Raw genomic sequence first — 17,924 nt, forward strand, 5'->3', positions numbered from 1 at the left:
AAAATATTTCAGCTTGTACTGTGCACTGGTATCACACAGCCATGATCTTCTCCAGCTGCTCCACATTTGACACAGGTGTCTTCCTGCAGCCACTCCTGTGCCTGAAAATGTGCACTTACACATTCCCTGTGGCTGTTCTGTGAGGAACCTGTGAGGAACCTGCTGTTTAGTACAGCCCCTCTGCACGAGCACTCCTCAGCACAAAATCCTCCACTTGCAAGTCCAAAGGCAGGGAAGAAGAAACAAGCTCCTATGACTTCTAAGAACAAACAGCATTTGGAAACAGCGGACAGCAGGAAGAGATTAAGGTATAAAACATCAAATGAAGAGGCTGGGAGTCAGCTCACCCACCTTCAGATGGCTACAGAGCCAAGCAGATAGATTCCATTCCCTTAAGCACCAATGGACAGAAACAGGCCTTTAAAGGATACAATTTACCTGACTGCATCTTAGACCCAGGGCTTCAGCTTTCTACAGAAATTGATGCTTGGTGTTAAGCACCTAAAATGGCCATCACATTTTGTGCTCAGCTTCTGCTGTGATTCCAAATTTTCTTTTTTCCTGGAACAGTTTCAATATTCCAGGCCATTTTTAGTACAGCAAGGTCTCACTCTAAGAAAAGTGCTGTCAAACACAGTAAGATTTCCATATCTAATAAAAATCCATTAGTTTCAATACGTATTTATTTGGATAGGTACCATTGGAAATCACCTCATATAAGAAAATCACTGACTATAAATCCTTTAAAAGCTATTTTATTTATCTTGAAAGGCGAGAAACTGATTAGTTGTATAAAATAATATTGTACATTTGATGTAAAGCCTTCAGTCTGTTTGAACAAGAAAAAAAAAAATCCATTGTCATAGTAAAGAATGAATCTATTTAGATACTGTACTCTGTATCATCCCTCTAGCCAAAGGACTGCTGTAACAGAGCTTACAGTCAGTGCACCCCAATGTTAACATATATCCTTTCTATAAAACTGCAAAAAGTGAGAAAATAAACATAACATACTCTGGAAAGTTCTGTACATTTTTCAGTAAGGAAGTTGAAGCCATATTGAGTCTAAAAAACCCCTCAATATTATTTTAAAATTAATTTATAGTTTTTGCTGCTCATAGAATTTTTAGTAGTTCTAGGGTTAGCTTTGAATCACAAGAATGGATCTTTAAAAAACTTCCTACTCTAAGTACTCTAGGATCAGCTAAACAATTTGTAAATAAGTTCTCTGGAAGACATTGGTTTAAAACATTTGTGTCATGAATAGCATGCTTTTTACTGTACCTGTTCTTAATTTAAGAAGCTGCAAAAGCTAATATTCATTAAAATGGGTAATTTAAAAGCAGGACAATTTATTTGCTTGTATTTTAATCCACTGGAAATAAAACATGTGCTTTTGTTAATTGGCTATTTTAACAAAACTTTCTTGTTGCAAGAAAAGTTTCAGTGTCTGAATCAGTAATTTACAAATACAAAATATGAAAAAAGTATTGGATGGTTTTGTTTGCGGTTTTTTTTTGCTATTTGCAACCATTCACAAGTTGCCCAATTAACTGCCTTTTCAGTAAAGGCAGATGGATTTTCCCAACGCGGGTTCACCAGGTTCAGGTTTTTGCAGATGCTGCAGCAAGGCCAATGGGGGATGCCCTGTGCTTTTAGAGACCAGGCTGCTCTTACCTGGAACCCAACTGGAGACACTCAGGTTCCAGCTGTTCCTCAAGCTGTTTGGCTTGGCTACAATTAGGTGAAAATTTGAAGAAATCAAGAAAATTCTGCATCATTAGAATTTTTAGAATTTTGAAATCTTGTGTATACCAGGTATGGTTTAGGTTTGTTGTTTTTTGGGGTTTTTTATTTTGGTTTTGTTTTTTTTTTTTTGGGTTTTTTTTTTTTTTTTTTTTGCAGGGTGGGGGAGGTTTGTTTTTTCTTTTAATACTTGAGATTTCCCAAGATAAGAAAGGGCATGTCAATTACTCTGCATATGGGAAGAAGCTTCAGCTTCTGGGAAGATTCATTGTGGGATTCTGAGATGAATCTCCTTGGGATTCATACTCCATGAAATTCAAACTGAGGGACAGTGTAACTGCCCTCCAAAATGACACTGGGGTGAGAACTGGGGAAGCAAAACAACAAAATGCCAAGTGTTGGTTTCAGTAGTAAGGCTATGAATTGAGTTCACTTTGAATTCCGGTACTCCTGAGGCGAGGCCCCTTCTCTGCAAGGCCCCCAGCTGCTGCCCAGTTGAATTTAATGGGAATTTGATGTGTTAATTATGAACAGAGACAGAAATCTTTGCAGTAATTGGCCCACCATTTTCCAAATTTGCAAGTAATGAAAATCTAAAAATCAAATCTAAGAAACAAAATTAGTGCATTTCAAATCATTCTAGCTAACATTTCATCTTTAGACATAAAAAACTCAATCCAATGAGACTGAACTGGCTTAACTCAGTAATGCTGCAACAGGAAATGCAGACACTTTCCAAGACTTTTTAAAAATCCTCAAAAAATATATAAATTAAATTCAGTGGCTTACATTGTATATATGCTACATCATAAGGCAAAGTATCATGGAAAGCATTTAACAATTTAAAAAGTAGAAATGCTTTCAACTAGCAGTTTGGAATAAAAAGCAACTAAAAAACAACTCTATTAATGAAGGCTGTAAAACAAAAACAATCTTAAGAGGGCCGGCGGTGCAGGCCCTGGTCCTGAGAAGAATCTCACTTTTCTTCACTGGCTGAGGTATCGTTTCCATCGTTCAGCTTCTGCTTTTGCATTCTTGTTCGAGTAGATGCTACAAGGAAAACCCAACAAAGAAAAAGAATGAAGTATTTTCTTCATAATTACTTTGGACTGATTATTGGAAAAGTTTTTAATGACAGAATGAATAGAAGTACATTTTTCTATTGTAAACTAACTGCACCCTGCATAGGATGGACACCTAATTTTGCACTGTTTCAGCCACTCTTGCTCAATCTTACAGATCTTATAAAATTCCTTCCACCTGTTCACTCCAGTTCTCATTGTCTCCTCATTGTGTCCATTTCCATCCTCCAGGTGGGCAGACGGTCAGTGTCACATCAGGAATCTCACCTTCTAGCCAGGCAGAGGCTGCGGCTGAGCAGTGCCCACAGCCCAGAGACAGCCTGCCCAGGAATGCCTTTTCCCCTCAGTGGCACACACCAACACCACTGGACAGGAGACAGAGCTCTCCTTCTTAACCCCTGCCATAAGTCAACACTGAAACATTTTCCATACCTTAAAATAGAGGTGCCTGGATCCAAACTCACACCTATCTTGATGAGCAATGTAAGAGTTTTTAATGGCCAAATCTGCTCAGCTGCAGAGCTCAGATTCTCAGAGAGTGAGAATGCCTGGCCAGACCAAGTCTGCTCCTTCTCACAAGTGGAAAATACAACTCAGATGTGGGGCTGGGGCCATTTTGCTTTTCATGAGCCAGATTTGAATTTCATTTCAAAACAGAAAAGTGATGCCATAAGATCTGAAAGAAATGCTGACCCACAGTAGAAGAAAAGCAGTCTCAGACATTTCCCTATAAAAGCAAAGCAACAAAAAACCTACATACGGTTTTCCTGTGCACATACATTTCCATTTTGTAATCTGCATTTTCAAAATTATATGCAGGAATTACAAAAGCTAAGCAAACTACCCAGATCACATCGGTGTTGAACAATGTTTTCATCTGAGTGGGCCCAAGCTCTCAGTGCTCTGCAGATTATAAGAAAAGTAATACTCACTCATTTCTGCAAGCTTTTGTTGGAACTTGGACTCCTGGGGTAGGTGTTTGCTACAGAAAGAAAGCATAAGGTTAAGTTAATAAAAATAACTATTTACCTTCATAACCTAAGCTTTAAATCAAGCGAGTTGCTTTTTGACATCAAATCATGTAACTGAGGAGCTTCATGCTTCCATCTCTCATTTGATACATCTGCTAAAAGCTCACAAATTAACACAAGATAGGCTATCAGGAAGAAGTTAGGATGAAGGCCCTGAGAACTCAACATATGCAGGATCTCTGAAAAGCCCAGGACAATCTCTCACCTTCCATCTGCCTCGTCTGTCCCCTCTATATCGAAGCGCAGCCTCTTCAGTGGCTTTGGGGCAGCAGCTCCTACTTCTGCACTGCGCTTCAGCTGGCATTCACTGTTGCACAACATCTGGTTTATTTTTTGAAACTTTTCAGAAGTCTGAAGTGACAAGAAAATAGGGAAAGAATTGCCAATAAATCCTGAAAACACTTCAACTTTCCAGATTATCCACAAAAAAATAGGAGTTCTAAAACTCTGGAGTTTTAGGAACCCTTACCTTGTGCTAAAGCAACTAAAATAAAATGCAACATATTTTGAAGGTGAAGTCTGGATATTTGAAAGGAGTTTACAGAACTTCCCTATAATTACTATATTAAATCAGGTACACTCACTGGCCTGCTCTAGAGATGTGAGCAGGCTATCCCATTCCTCAAAAAGTTACATGCATTTAAGACCAGACATAAAAGATGTTAAAACTCACCCCAAATGATTCTCCAATGGACACCAAAATTCTGCCAAATGAAGAAGAGAAGTTTAAGCTACACTTAACAATTACAGAAACATCAACTAATTTGCACAGGTTAGCACAAGGCATTAACAAGGTCTCTTCCTCTCTTTCTCCCTGCATTAACAGAGCAAATCCAAACTGTGCTTTACTGTGTGGAGCCAGTGAATGCTCAATCACCAAATGAACCGAATCACACAGACAGAAATGAAATTGTGGCTTGAAAGAATCAGAGGCCCCCAAAGTCTGTCCTGTATCAGCAGGAAGACCCTTCTGTGCTGGGTACCCAGACAATCATCCTCTCATCTCTAACTTTAGGTGTCTGCTAATGAAAATCATGCAGGACTTCAACCTAAAATACACAGTAACATTTAAACTTTTGTGTACAGTGGGACTCACTTGATCCTAGTCTGAAAAGCCACTGGAAACTGGTACATTTACTGTCATCCTCATCTGCTAAGAACCAGTAACCAACAGTTTGAAATGTTCTGTTCAGCCAGCAAAACAAACATTTTGTTGCAAAAAAAGTATTTTCCCTTTAAAGAAGCTGACAAAGCTCATCTGTGTTTTTCAGGAGTGTGATGCAGGGTCAAAGCCAACAACATTTAAGCAACCAGGCCAAGAAACTCCTCTTTGGTGGGGGGTAAGAAAAAAAAAAGAGAAAAAACCAACAAAAAACCTCCTTGAGCACAACAGAAACATGGTGAATGATGAATAAAGATTCCAAATACATGAAAAAAGCTATTAACAAGAAATTATATTATGGCCACAGACTACTGACAACCTAAACTGCAGTTTTCCAATTTGCTTCCACTAAAATCTCCCTAATACCTTAAATTTAGTATATAAAATGCTTGTCAACAACGTACCTAGACCTTGGAGTCATCTTTGTGGGTGACTGAAACCCATCAGAGAATTTGTATGGGCTCTTCAGAGGTGAGATGTAGATGTTATTGCCAGCAGGGACACGCCGAGGAGAGTTGGAAAACTGGTAAGGACTGCGAGGAATGTGTGGGATAGGTGACAGAGTGGGAGGCTATAAAAATAATAAAATAATCATAAGGTTTTACTGCCTATATATTTCTAGCCTGTTGAATAATGAACAGAGCTAATGGCTTACCCTGCTGGAAGCATACTGCAAAATGTTTGTTTTCAGCTTCTGCATAAACACTAAGTTGTAGAAGACTATGATGGAGTCATATTGTTCTTCTCGGATAAGAACACGTTTGAAAGTCTGCATAGAGTGAGAAAATCATACACGGATTAAAAAAATAAAAGGAATGAAAATTTTACATTTGACAAACTCATAAAGTCACTCGAAGTCTGTGTTAGATTAAGAGCTAGGATGGCACAGGAGTTGTATGTAAGCCATTTTAACTTCTCTAAACTGTTAGGGATTTTTCCAAATGTGTTTGAACACCAGTACAAGCACCTACTTCATTAACTGGCACAGCCCCTTGGTGTGAACACAGTTCTAACATTTTCCAAATTTAAGAACGATTTGCTTTCACACACATGTGTCAAAAAGTCTAGACTACTGTGCATGCCTTGGAAGGCTAAAAAACTCATTACTGACCTGATGGGGATAAAATAGTTCTATAGGCTTGGAGACAGAAGCCTGGAGGTTAGCCAAGATCCACAGATACACTATGAGAAATTCTGCTACTGAGAGGATGCTACAGTTCCATTAACTGGTGAGGGTTTTTCTATTGATCTCATTACTGTGCTGTGCAAAAATTTCAGTACACTGAAGCTTTTGTGAAGGAAGGAAATTCTTCATGTTAGAATTAAGCCTGTAACTTTAATATATACACAGCTGTTGGATATATAGCCATACATTTCTATTTGCTATCAAACCGTGTTTCTGTTGAAAGCTTCTGTAGAAAGTAATCTGCTTCTCTTCCCTTAATGCTCCAAGGAAGTTAGACAACTCATGAAGAAACTTGTGTTCCTTTTGAAAATCTTACTAGGTCTAGATATAAATTTTTCATCTAGACTCCAAATACAGTCATAAACCACTATTACATATTTTTCAAAAGATGGAATGAAATTTGTTTTCTGGGGAGAGTTACTAAACTATTTATGCAGGATGTTTAAGAGATATTTAGTATTAGAGTCAGTTTTCTCCTCCACAAAATGGAGATGCAGTGAAGCAGAAGTTTTCTTTTGTATGTTCAAGTGTCGTTTATTTTGATTTCAGGGGAAAATAATTAGTTTGTAAGATTTTTATGGAGGAATAACATTTAAGAACTTCCATACCTCTTGATTTGTGTTGCAAAGCTCCTTGTATGCTGAAACTATCATTTTAAATCGAAGATCTACATTCTTTACTTTGCATATGCCATACATGGAACACATCATGATCTATTAAAGAAACAAGACAACTGAAAATGAATTCAGCTTCTTCATTTCAAGTTAAGAAATAACTTCCTTTTACTGGCTGTGCTCTATAAACAAGCAGACAACTCAACTTAGAAAGGACTTCTAGAACTTAAATTAACAGAATGCTACCTCCATTTCTATGTGACAAATGACTAATTGGAGCTGATAGTAACTTCTCAAACTCCTATCATATGCTGCAATTTTAGGACAGAATAACAAAAAAAATTATCAGCCACACATGTTGTCTTCACAAAGAAAATCACTGTCTTTTTATGCAAATTATTAGAAACCATGGTCTGTCTTCATTACTTTGAAAAAGGGTGAAAATGGTATTTGAAGGTGCCATATCAAGTAATGCCAGTGCTTAAAAAGCTGAGATGACAGACTTCAGTCTAAACTAAGGCCTCCTTTCAGTGGTCAATACATTAATAAAAACCTCAGAGTACAATTTCGAATGGCTAAGAATGTACAAAGAACATTTTGTTCAGAAGAGTCTTTTTAACTTTTTAAAACTTTTCTGTCCATGTTACCTGGTCCAGGTGCCTGTCTCTCATTAGCTCATACTCATTTTGCAGTGTGTGCTGGAAGAGGGTCCAGATCAAGGGCTCCAGGTCAGGATGTTCCGAGAGAAGGTGAAGGAACAGTGTATGGAGTCGACGATAGGCCAGTAGATACACTTCAGAAACAAAGAAAAGTAAACTGAAATTGTTGTAACAGGAGTACACAAAATGAAAGGAATGCAGTGAAGGAGGGACAGCATTGTACTGTTCACTGTCTCCAAGAAAAAAAAACTACCAGACATCAAGTGAAGGTAGTGGAAGGCAGGCTCAAAATAAATGGAAAAGGCATTCATAGAGACAGTGGAAAACATGAAGGCCACAACCAAACAACACTGCACATGTATGTCTATGTCAATTCAAACAAGCACATGGAACATGAATCTGCTGAGAGTTACTAAGCAGATACAGCACAAAAGGTTCAGAAACCCCCCCAGGTGAGATAAAGATCAAGCCTGGGAAAGCACCGGCCACATCTGCCCAATTGTCCACTTCACATGACATCTCTTTATGGTCACTGCTGGGAAAAGGATGCTACAACAGAAGAGCCCTCCATCTGAGCCCATATGGACATTCTTACAGCCAGGATAGGGAAGTTTTCACTTCTAACTCACAGAGTGCACACAGGAACCACCTGCTGGCACCATTTTGCCCTTTCTTCCAGAGGTTTGCCTGGTGTTCACTACAGATTCCACACCAAACTTTTCAGAAATGCTGAGCGCTAAAACCAAAAAGGATAAAGAGCAAGAGATAACTCTGCAATATCAGCACATGCAGAAGGAACAAACCTTTCTTGTAGAACAGAGAGAGGGAGGTAGATTTCTGCGGTTTCGGTGTTTGGGGGGTCACAGCAGGTTGAGCATCTGGAGGGGAAGCAGCACTTAGAGGAGGTCCAGATGCCTTCTTCTTAGGAGATTTCACAGGAGAGAGATAGCTGGAGGTTCAACATACATTAAGAATTTAACATCACAGGATGAAGAAATTTCATTATTCAATTCTATATGAATAATACTTGCAAGAACTCTTCCCTTTTCCCCATTAGAAGAAATAAATTGCTATTGTGACCTGTTGTCCCCAACACCTGATACAGGGACTTGTTTATTCCTAGGCAAGTATATGTAACAGTTTACAATTACATATTTGATAGGGCTGGGGAAAATATTTCAACATTTGATTTAACTTTCAATGTATAATAAATATCTGCAAATACAATGGTTTAACAAAACTTAAGTACCAAGCCTAAGAAGTAGGAAAACAGAATACAGCTGGATTTGAATATTAAGGGTAATATCAACTTCACATTTCCCTAGACCTCAGGCATTCACTTACAGGTCTGCAGCAGTGTGGTTATGCTGGAAAGGCATATTGGGAGTAGAAGTGGGTTCAGGCTGATCAGTTTGGCCTTCTCGTTCTTTCGACTGCTTGATAAGATCAAAAAGAGGCGACCCCTGGAAAAATGACAGGAATCCTGCATCACACTAAGAACAGACAACAACTCTCAATAAATTTTGTTCCTTCTCTAAAACCAACCACCAAAATACGAACCTCAACAGAAGATTAAAGCTTTGAAGTACTTCAGAACACTCATACTTGTAAGATGAATTTTAACCATTTAACTTTATTAAATACATCAAATGCTTTTTTTTCTGTTTCAACAGTAGTCCATTAGATACAGGTTAACTGTGGATTTGAGACAGTTGTATTAGCTGTATTCTAGAGTCCCTTACTACTTCCTATTAAAGCCACTTCTGAAAAGAGGAGTAATCAATACAAGAAAACACACAAAAGGTCACATTTCAAAAAACACAGAACAATACAAACAAAAAATCCTCCCAACCAGCCCAACAAATCCAAAACCAAACCAACCAACACCCAAAAAACCATACCAAAAATAGCTGAAGGAAACCTCAGCCCATTGGTGACTGAAAGTTACTACTCTACCTACTGTCAATACATTTTTGCTACAACATCCACCCAATATTTTACATTTGATAATTTAAACCACAGTCACTTAATTGCACTGGGGACTATTTAGTCTCCGCAGTATCAAGTTCCAGAGGCATGTCTGGAAAGAGTTAGTGACTCTGGATACATTAAGTCTCTGCCCTCATGGCCCAAAGCAAACCCTAATTTTGCTTTGAGGCTTTAACCAAGTCCTCTGCAATACATCTGAAATGAAGAGCTGGAGGTAGGAGGTGAGAGAGCAGGAGCAGAGAGAATGTAAGTGGAATGGAGGAGGTTCTGGCTGAAACCACATCAGCCCTTCTGCTGATGTTAGTAATAAACAGCAGTCCTGCAGAAACAAAATCTCAGCCTGCTTGCGTGTCACACAGAGTAGAATTATGCTGAGACAGCAAGACTACATGGGAAAATATTTTGACACCATATTTATAAATAAATCAGAAAGCTGATGGCCTCTGTTTGTTTTATTTTCTTTAAACAGGAGACTCATCCTTGATTACAACACTGCCTCTCACCAGTGCAGCATCAGAACTCCTGACGGAACAGAGGAACATTTGAGTAGCAAATATGTGTCTTCTTGAGAGTGAGACGTGGGGGAAGCAGAGTCCATAAAACTCAGGGTTAAGTGAGCAAAACCAGACATGCAGCATTTTCCTCAAATGATCTTCCCAAAAGACAGCAGTAACATCTGTCAGCTCATTGCTCTGTACACAATGCACTGTTTGATGGTTCCTGGTATGTTTGATCTTCCACATGCACATTTTTAATATTAAAATGCACTGGCACAGATGACAAATCTATAGCTGTGAACAGGAGCACAGCACGCATGTAAAGCATGCAGCATCACCTGGCTAAGGCAGTAAGAAATAGCCTAGTAAAACTAGACTACATTTACTAGAATTAAAACTAGCATTAAGACATTCCTTCTTTAGACTTATTCCTAAAAAAAATAACACCTTTTTTTAAAGTGCATTAAATAGAAATTCAGAGTAAGAAGATGAGAGTGACAAGACTTACAATTTTTCACACTGCAATTTTTAAACTATGATTTTGGCAATACTGGAGCTGTTTCATCCACAGCAGAAAAAAACATCAGTTACTGATTCATAGCCACATAGCTGTTTCTCCATTTCTCAACCAGTTCAGCTCTTGGGCTGGTTTGCATCATTTTTCCCTTCATTTCCTTTCTCCATTTAGGAGTGCACACACTTCTCACTTGTGTCTCTCAGTGCTGCCCTTGCTGGAAACACAGGCACATGACCTCCATTTCTCTTTCTTCTGGCCACTTGGCCTCTTCCTTTTTTATTATTCCCACCAGCACTTCACTTTGGTCTGATGAATCCAAATTTTTTTTTCCCAGAGTAATCATTGCTGAGGTGTCTTGACTTAAGAGTGAACCCTGCTTCATTCACATCACATTTTAGTGACTAATGACTGGAAAAGTATTATTTTTAATGAAGGAGAAAAAGGGTTTGATAAAAGGGAATGAGAGGTCTAGAAAGAGAAGCAAAATTTACTATTCTTGAGTTAGCACTTGAGGCTAGCAGTTCCAGGTCCTCTCTCACTCCTGCTCCAATTTTGCTCACATTATTCCAAGTGTGATTCCATTAGATAAGGTATGTTTGCTACATACAGAAGGGATCTGCCTATTTCTACATCATTTCTACTCCTCTTCTACCTGCCAGCCTCAACAATCAGTCAACCACCACATAAGTCAACTAAACCATCAGAAAGCTAACAGAGAAAGCAAACCCAGATTTAAGTCTGCTCTGCAGAGAATCACAGAGCCAGAACAAGCAGTAAAAACAGACAAGGCAGCCACACCATGAAGGCTGGGAGCAGAGCAGAACACAAAGTACAAGATCCTGTGCATTTATTGGCAACAACATGTTGCATAACCTGATCAGTGTGTGGAATTTTATCTGACAGGAATGTACAGAACTGACTGCAGTTTTCCATCATTTAGCTGGGCTACCTTCAGGAAGAGGATATTTTTGTGTAGAAACATCTACCCATAGAGTCCAAACAACAAGATGCAGTGAGTCCAATACAGCTCTTTTGGTTCCCATAAATACTAATTGATGCTGTGGTTAAAAAGGTGGCAAGACAAAGAGGGTGCTGCAACCCAGCAGGGCAATCCCAGCAGTGCAGAGCTACCAGCACCAGCAATGGCAGGGTGTGAGAAAGCTGCACTCAGTGTATGTCCCTGGGCAAACCACAGCCTTGTCACCTCTGCTGGCTGCACAAACTTGTCAGCCCTGCGGCTGCACGAGCAGAAAGAGGTTCTCTAGCTTTCAGACCTGGTGACATTTAAAGTGGGTATTTTGCTGATCACCATTTCCACCTTCCTCTCAGATTCTAGGTGCAGCCCCCTCTGCTCTTTCCCCAGGGACCCATACCACTCTCACGGGTACTCTTCCAAGCACATGGCCACATAGTTGGAGAAGTAGGTGCTGCACTGACAAGACTGATGCCTCACAAACAACCTGCGTGTGCCACAATGCAGAAACACAGAGAGAGGGGGTTTCTCAAGTGCAACTACCCCCACGCTGTAGAACTGATGGGTTTAATTACAGCTGTGTCTCCTTTCTTTATACTTAAACACTAAAAACGCTTCCATTCCGTGAATTCAAAGTGCATTCTGCAGCTTGCAGGGCGTTTCCAAGCTTATCAGGGCAAACTTCAGCTTCAGTCCCACAATTTGGTATTCAACACTCAAATGAGAGAAATACAACATCATTTACCAGGCAATTACCAGTCCTCTAAGCAATAATCACAAAAGAACTTTAACCCTCGGGTTCAGCTTAATCGGACAGGAATGTTTATCAGGAACTCATTTCTAAAGCGATGTTATTCATGCTATCTTTTACGAACTTCATATTGCTTTTTAAAGCTTTTAAGCAGCACTTAAGGTGAACTGGTCACCTCCAATGCATTCCTTTAACATGAATGGAGATTGCAATTTTTACTTTAATTTAATGCTCAGTAAGTGATTAATATTACTAGATGCAGCCATTGAATAAATTTCACTAATTAAACAAAATGTTTATTTTCAAAGGAGAGTTCCCTATGATGGCTACAGAAACCCCATTTTATTAGTACAAAAAGTGAGAAAGCGAGAAATGAAGACTTAAAACTTATCAGGGTCAAAAGGCCACTGGCACCAGAATGAAGAATAAGGCTGAAATTTGACTCAGTTCCATCTCAAAATACCCAGAGCTAACTAATTCTCCAAGGCTAAACTCTGTGAATTAAGTGGGGTTTTGTTAAGAGCGGCTTTGCAGGATGCTTCCCTGCAGCAACACCTCTATCACAAGCATCTGCACTGATTTTTCCCCATCTGAAAGCTCCTTTTATGGAAAAAACAAGCAGTATTTTCTTATTTGCTACTCTTTATTTGGCTACAGTTAAACTACAGGATACACAGGTGCTTCCCTGCTTCCCAATCTTTGTACTGGCTCTATCCCAACTACACGTTTAACTGGACTTTGGTTTCCATGAAAAGATTAAAAAGACCCTAAATCCTTATAAATGGATTTATAAGGGTTTGGGTGTGGTCCACTGACCACAGAGGGAAAGCCCTGAGTAGTTTTACTCTAAACAGTGCTATTAGTAGTCCACTAATAAAAAAAATCTGCTTTTGTCCTTGTTTTCTATATGCATTATGTTTTTGTTCTTGGCAATAATTTCCTGATATATTTTCAGGTTTTAATTTTCTGTTCACATTAAATTTTAATGCAGTGTTTAGCACTTAACTATGTATATATCTCAATGCCAAGATCCCTCGGGTACTGGGGTTCTTTTTGCCTCAGGCTTTCTTTTTTTCTTTTGCTTGTTTTCAAATTATTAAACCAGTCAATACAACACATAATGTCATAAAAGATGGCAGTGATTTTGCAAGGCAAAACAGGGCCAATTTAGAACTTACAGCTTTGGAATGGAAGTGGAAGGACTGGATCAGCACAAGCTATTTCCAACCCTCTTTCCCAAGGGAGAACTGCATGCCCAGAAAGTTGCCTTTTGCTTGCAACTGCGTTTTCAGAAGCCACACGTGACAATTAGTTACCAGAATTCTGAAATAATTCAGACCTGCTAAAACAAAGTAGACTTCACAGTCTAAATTGAAATAGTATTGATTATGAAAAAAATTAACAAAATTAAGGACTGTGTCCTAATTTCACACAAGAGTTGTGTTATATAAATTATGTTCATACTGGGGCTTGTTTTTACAAAATTTATAAAGAAAAACATTAAAAACTACGGTGTTAATAGTTTAATTCATTTAAGAATACTGGCAGATCTGCTTTTAACTCCTTACAGTGTGTGTATGTTTAATACAAGTCCTATTCCTATCCCACTCATCTTGAGCATTTAAGAGTCATCCAGCTTTGTGAGGATCTCCTTTTATCTAGTGATAAAGGAGTTCAAATCTGTCCAGAGAAGGAAAGCCAGGCTGCAACAGTCTGAATATACATCTTACACTTTGTTGCTTTAAATGACGCTGCAAATCCATTCTCCTCACAGCTTTGCAATAATCTACTCTTCCTCAGAAGTCTCTGGAAAGACCTGGCAAATCTTGTTAGAAGTCAGACATTATTTCAGAATAAACAATACCATACTTTTCAGCCCCTCCACTCCTGAAATGACTCTTCACCAAATGAACACCAATTAACCAATTCTCTATGATTTAGAGCATCTCTTAGCAAAAGTTCATGGGACCTACCTCACTCTACAAGAGCAGTACAAGAGCATCATGAAAATACCCTTCCTAGCAATGCAGAAGGAATTATGTGAAAACACTTTTTAACCATAAAGATGATAGACCTTCTGTCAACATAGTGACTAAAACTACTGGTTATGTTCAGAAGTATTACACAAACCAGTGATAATGCTTGGCAAATAGGGAACTTCTGACCCAGTTACTGATTTGTGGCTCTGCAACCAATCACCAGCTGAATACTGAAGGGAAAAAAGAAACCCTGGTCATTAGGACTGCTCCTGTTTGCTAAGCCTGTGAGACTAACATTTTAAAAATCACTTTGAAAGGAATTTTGAAAGACAGTCTACAAGCAGAACTATATACAACTGTTTTGTTTACACTGCTCAGGATGACCCTGGGCAGGCTGCTACTACATGGTTTGCAGCTTTTGCACCACTTCCTTCAGCAGTTTTTCTGCTCAACTCACACAAGTGCACGTGCAGGTATACAAAGCACAACAAAATACAGAAACTCTTGCTTTTTTTTGCTGAACGTTACCCAAGAAAATGTAATTTTAGGCTCACTTGCCACACTTTTTTTTCCCAAAAACATCTTCCAGAGCATGAGCATCTTCCAGAGGGATCTGTGTTCTGCACTGGCAGTGCTGCTGCAGAAACAATCTGTATCTGAAGTAATTAGCAAGTTTATTATCCAGCTCCCAGGGCAGCCAGGCTTCAGTATGACTAATTCTTGGACATATCTCAAGATTCTTAGGCAAGAGACAAAGGTCTCAAAGACAACTGAATCAATACCAGTTTCCTGCCACTATCTGCACAGGAAATTGTGTACAATAAACCAAAATCCACCTGATGTGAACCACTTGACTGTTGGATATGACAATATATATCAACAAAATATATCAACAATATATAGACAATATATAATATATATATCAACAACATATTATATTGATATATATATATTGACAATATATATCAACAAAAACATCTTGAGGTTGAAATTTTTTCCAACAGCTTTAAGCTTTGCAAAATCAACAGGCTGTAAAGATTTACAGCACAGGAAGCAGAAGAGAGTTGCTTTTAGGGACCATTATGTAAACTAACATCACACAGTACTAGAAATAACAGTTCTGTAGTTATTTCTATGCAGGAAAAATTCTTACACTGGGGAGCAACTCAAGCACTTACTTTCTTCAGAGGAACTTCTAGGTCACAAAATTACTATCTTAGTAAAGACAACTTATTTACATAATTACTATTGTAACAATCAAATTGTCATAGTATTGCATCACATTTTCTATCCGTTTCATTTACACAGTCCCAGTCCCCAGAACAACAATTAAGAGTGGTTCTGGGAAACATTTTCACAAGTACAAGTGGAAACATGACAGTGAAGTGCCTCTGAGACTTTCGGTTAAAGCCTGTGATTCAGTTTCAAGTTTAGTGTTCTTTCCAATTTCTCATTAGCTGAAGAAATTTAGGTACAATGTACCATAAACAATTCTCTTATCAACCTAAGAGCAGTAAGAGTGCCAGGAAACTTTGTAGACAGCAGTTTTTGCAAGAGCAGGAGAATATCTTTTAGCAATGTAACCAAGGAGTCAACCAGTTACGGGTTGAACAAAAGAAGATATAACAGATAATCTGCAGAGGATGTGACCAAGCTGCATGCACAGAAAGAGCAATTCCCCAGAAAAGTTAGTACTAGGTAGGGGTTGTTACATTTCTGCAAACCATTAAGAGCAGACTGCTTGTGACACTTAAAAGAAAAAAAGGACTATAAATATCTTGCATTGTACTTCACATAATCTAGAAGAGAAAAATGGCACAAATTGGAATTCCAAAAGAAATATGCCATCTTTTGTAAGAAAACATGACAACATGAGCATGAAAACCATTTTATGTCATGGATTTATCAACCAATTCTGGAAAACATTTCAATATGAAGAAAATTAGACATGACAAAGAAGAAAAACCTGAAGCTGTAACAAAACTATCCATGTCACAACATTTCAGGCAGAAATCCACCCTCGGAGAAGAGTTTTGATCTCAATGTAAGCCAATACTTTTATGACTATCATGATGAGATATCTCAAGCTCAGTAGTCTATACCCTGGTATGAGCTCAAGGCAGACAAGACCTGGCAGCCACCCTGCTGTGCTTGGCTTTTGAAGCAGAAGCATATGCAGAGCTTCTGAGTGCTCAGTTGGCAGAATTTAAGAAGATATTACCAATTAAGCATTTCTGCCTTAAAAGCAGTTAGCTATTTAACAATCAGTCAAAATAACAGCACAACAGAGGTAAGGATGAATGCATTGGAAATCAAATTAACAAGAGAATGTTAAAAAAGGTCTTGGGTTATTATTTAGAGTTCATTAAAAAACAAAACAACTGAAAAAAAACCAAACCAAAACAAAACTGAAAAAAAAAAAAGTTAAATTTTGACAGTGTGATACAAAATAGTATAAAAATCACTAGAAACACCCCAAATTTTTCAGTAACTTATCAGAGCTGAAACAAAAATTTGGAAAGCACTTTTTTTTCCTGTTACACCTGTTTCATACTCACTTTTTAGTAATTGTACGCATCTGTCCAACTCTCTGCCATGGGCAGGGACACCTTCCACCAGACCAGGTTTCTCAGAGCCACATCCAGCCTGACCTTGAACACTTCCAGGGATGGGGCATCCATGGCTTCTCTGAGCAACCTGTGCCAGTGCCTCATCACCCTCACAGTAAAGAATTTCCAACTAATATCTAATCTTGATCCAACCTCTTTCAGTTTAAAGCCATTCTCCTTGTCCTGTCATTACATGTCCTTGTTTAAAGGGATAAAAGATACTACAGAGCTTTCTACTAAAATTTAAAAAAAAAAGGAAAACAACAACAAAACAAAAAAAAAACCAAAAAAAACCAAACAAACAAAAAAAAAACCCCAAAAAAAAGTGCTGATCTCCTTACCACCCCAGCTGTTTTCTGCTTATTTCTTCACTTCCCACCACTCATCTCAAGGGTAATTTCACTGATCTACAGCATTAGTTGGCTTCCATAATTACAAACTTGTAGTTATGTATACAAATTTGTATAACCATAGGAGAAACAATGCAAAAATGACTATGTCAGCAGAATTACTAGGCCAGCATTAGTTCTGCATAGATCTGAAGAAGAGAAACAATTCTAACTACTATTATCAAATGTAAGAGCATCTCTTAGCAAATGTAAGATGCGCTATTCAGTGCCTTTTCTCATGGCCACACAAGAATCTTTTATGAATAGTGATCAGTGATGGCCAGCTCAGGCTCTGGAAAAACACACTTGAAGGAGCAACATTTCCTCCTTGGATATTTAGAGCAAAATCATGTGGGATATTAGAGAACCACAGAATGGTTAAGGTTGGAAGGGAACATAGTAGGGCATCTGGTCCAACCTCCCTGCTCCAGCAGGGTGTTTAAAGCCCAGTGCATTTCTATTTGGATGCATTCAACGGGATGCAGGAAAACAACATTTATCTTCTTCAAGGTTTAAAATCTACAGCTATAAAAAGATAAAAGATCACGTTTGGTTGGGTTTTTTCCAAAACACCACAAACCACATCCCACCCCCCTTCCACATTTGAGTAGCACCAATGCAGAAAGCTCCCTCCCCACAGGAAACCTTTGTGCTATACATCTGTGCAGTGAAGGACCCATGCTCAGCATCCCACCTGCAGCCCCTCTGCCCAGCCACTGTGGAACCTGAAGCCAGAACTT

General features: G+C 38.6%; 1 protein-coding gene across 3 annotated transcripts in view; it reads right to left on the reverse strand.

The window, feature by feature from the left end:
* Nucleotides 1-739: 739 nt before the first annotated feature.
* RB1 (RB transcriptional corepressor 1) overlaps nt 740-17,924 on the reverse strand; it is a 68,795-nt gene continuing 51,610 nt past the window's right edge. For all 3 annotated transcript variants that reach the window (XM_053936676.1, XM_053936680.1, XM_053936681.1), the window contains 10 exons: nt 8,825-8,943; nt 8,284-8,429; nt 7,469-7,614; nt 6,816-6,920; nt 5,677-5,790; nt 5,426-5,592; nt 4,533-4,563; nt 4,065-4,210; nt 3,761-3,810; nt 740-2,796 (listed from right to left, as the gene is read on the reverse strand). In XM_053936676.1, the coding sequence (XP_053792651.1) occupies nt 2,723-2,796; nt 3,761-3,810; nt 4,065-4,210; nt 4,533-4,563; nt 5,426-5,592; nt 5,677-5,790; nt 6,816-6,920; nt 7,469-7,614; nt 8,284-8,429; nt 8,825-8,943 (1,098 nt within the window). In that variant the 3' untranslated portion in view covers nt 740-2,722. The remainder of the gene's footprint in view (nt 2,797-3,760; nt 3,811-4,064; nt 4,211-4,532; nt 4,564-5,425; nt 5,593-5,676; nt 5,791-6,815; nt 6,921-7,468; nt 7,615-8,283; nt 8,430-8,824; nt 8,944-17,924) is intronic.

The sequence above is a fragment of the Vidua chalybeata genome, chromosome 2 (genome assembly GCF_026979565.1).
Source record: "Vidua chalybeata isolate OUT-0048 chromosome 2, bVidCha1 merged haplotype, whole genome shotgun sequence".
NCBI classification, from domain to species: domain Eukaryota; kingdom Metazoa; phylum Chordata; class Aves; order Passeriformes; family Viduidae; genus Vidua; species Vidua chalybeata.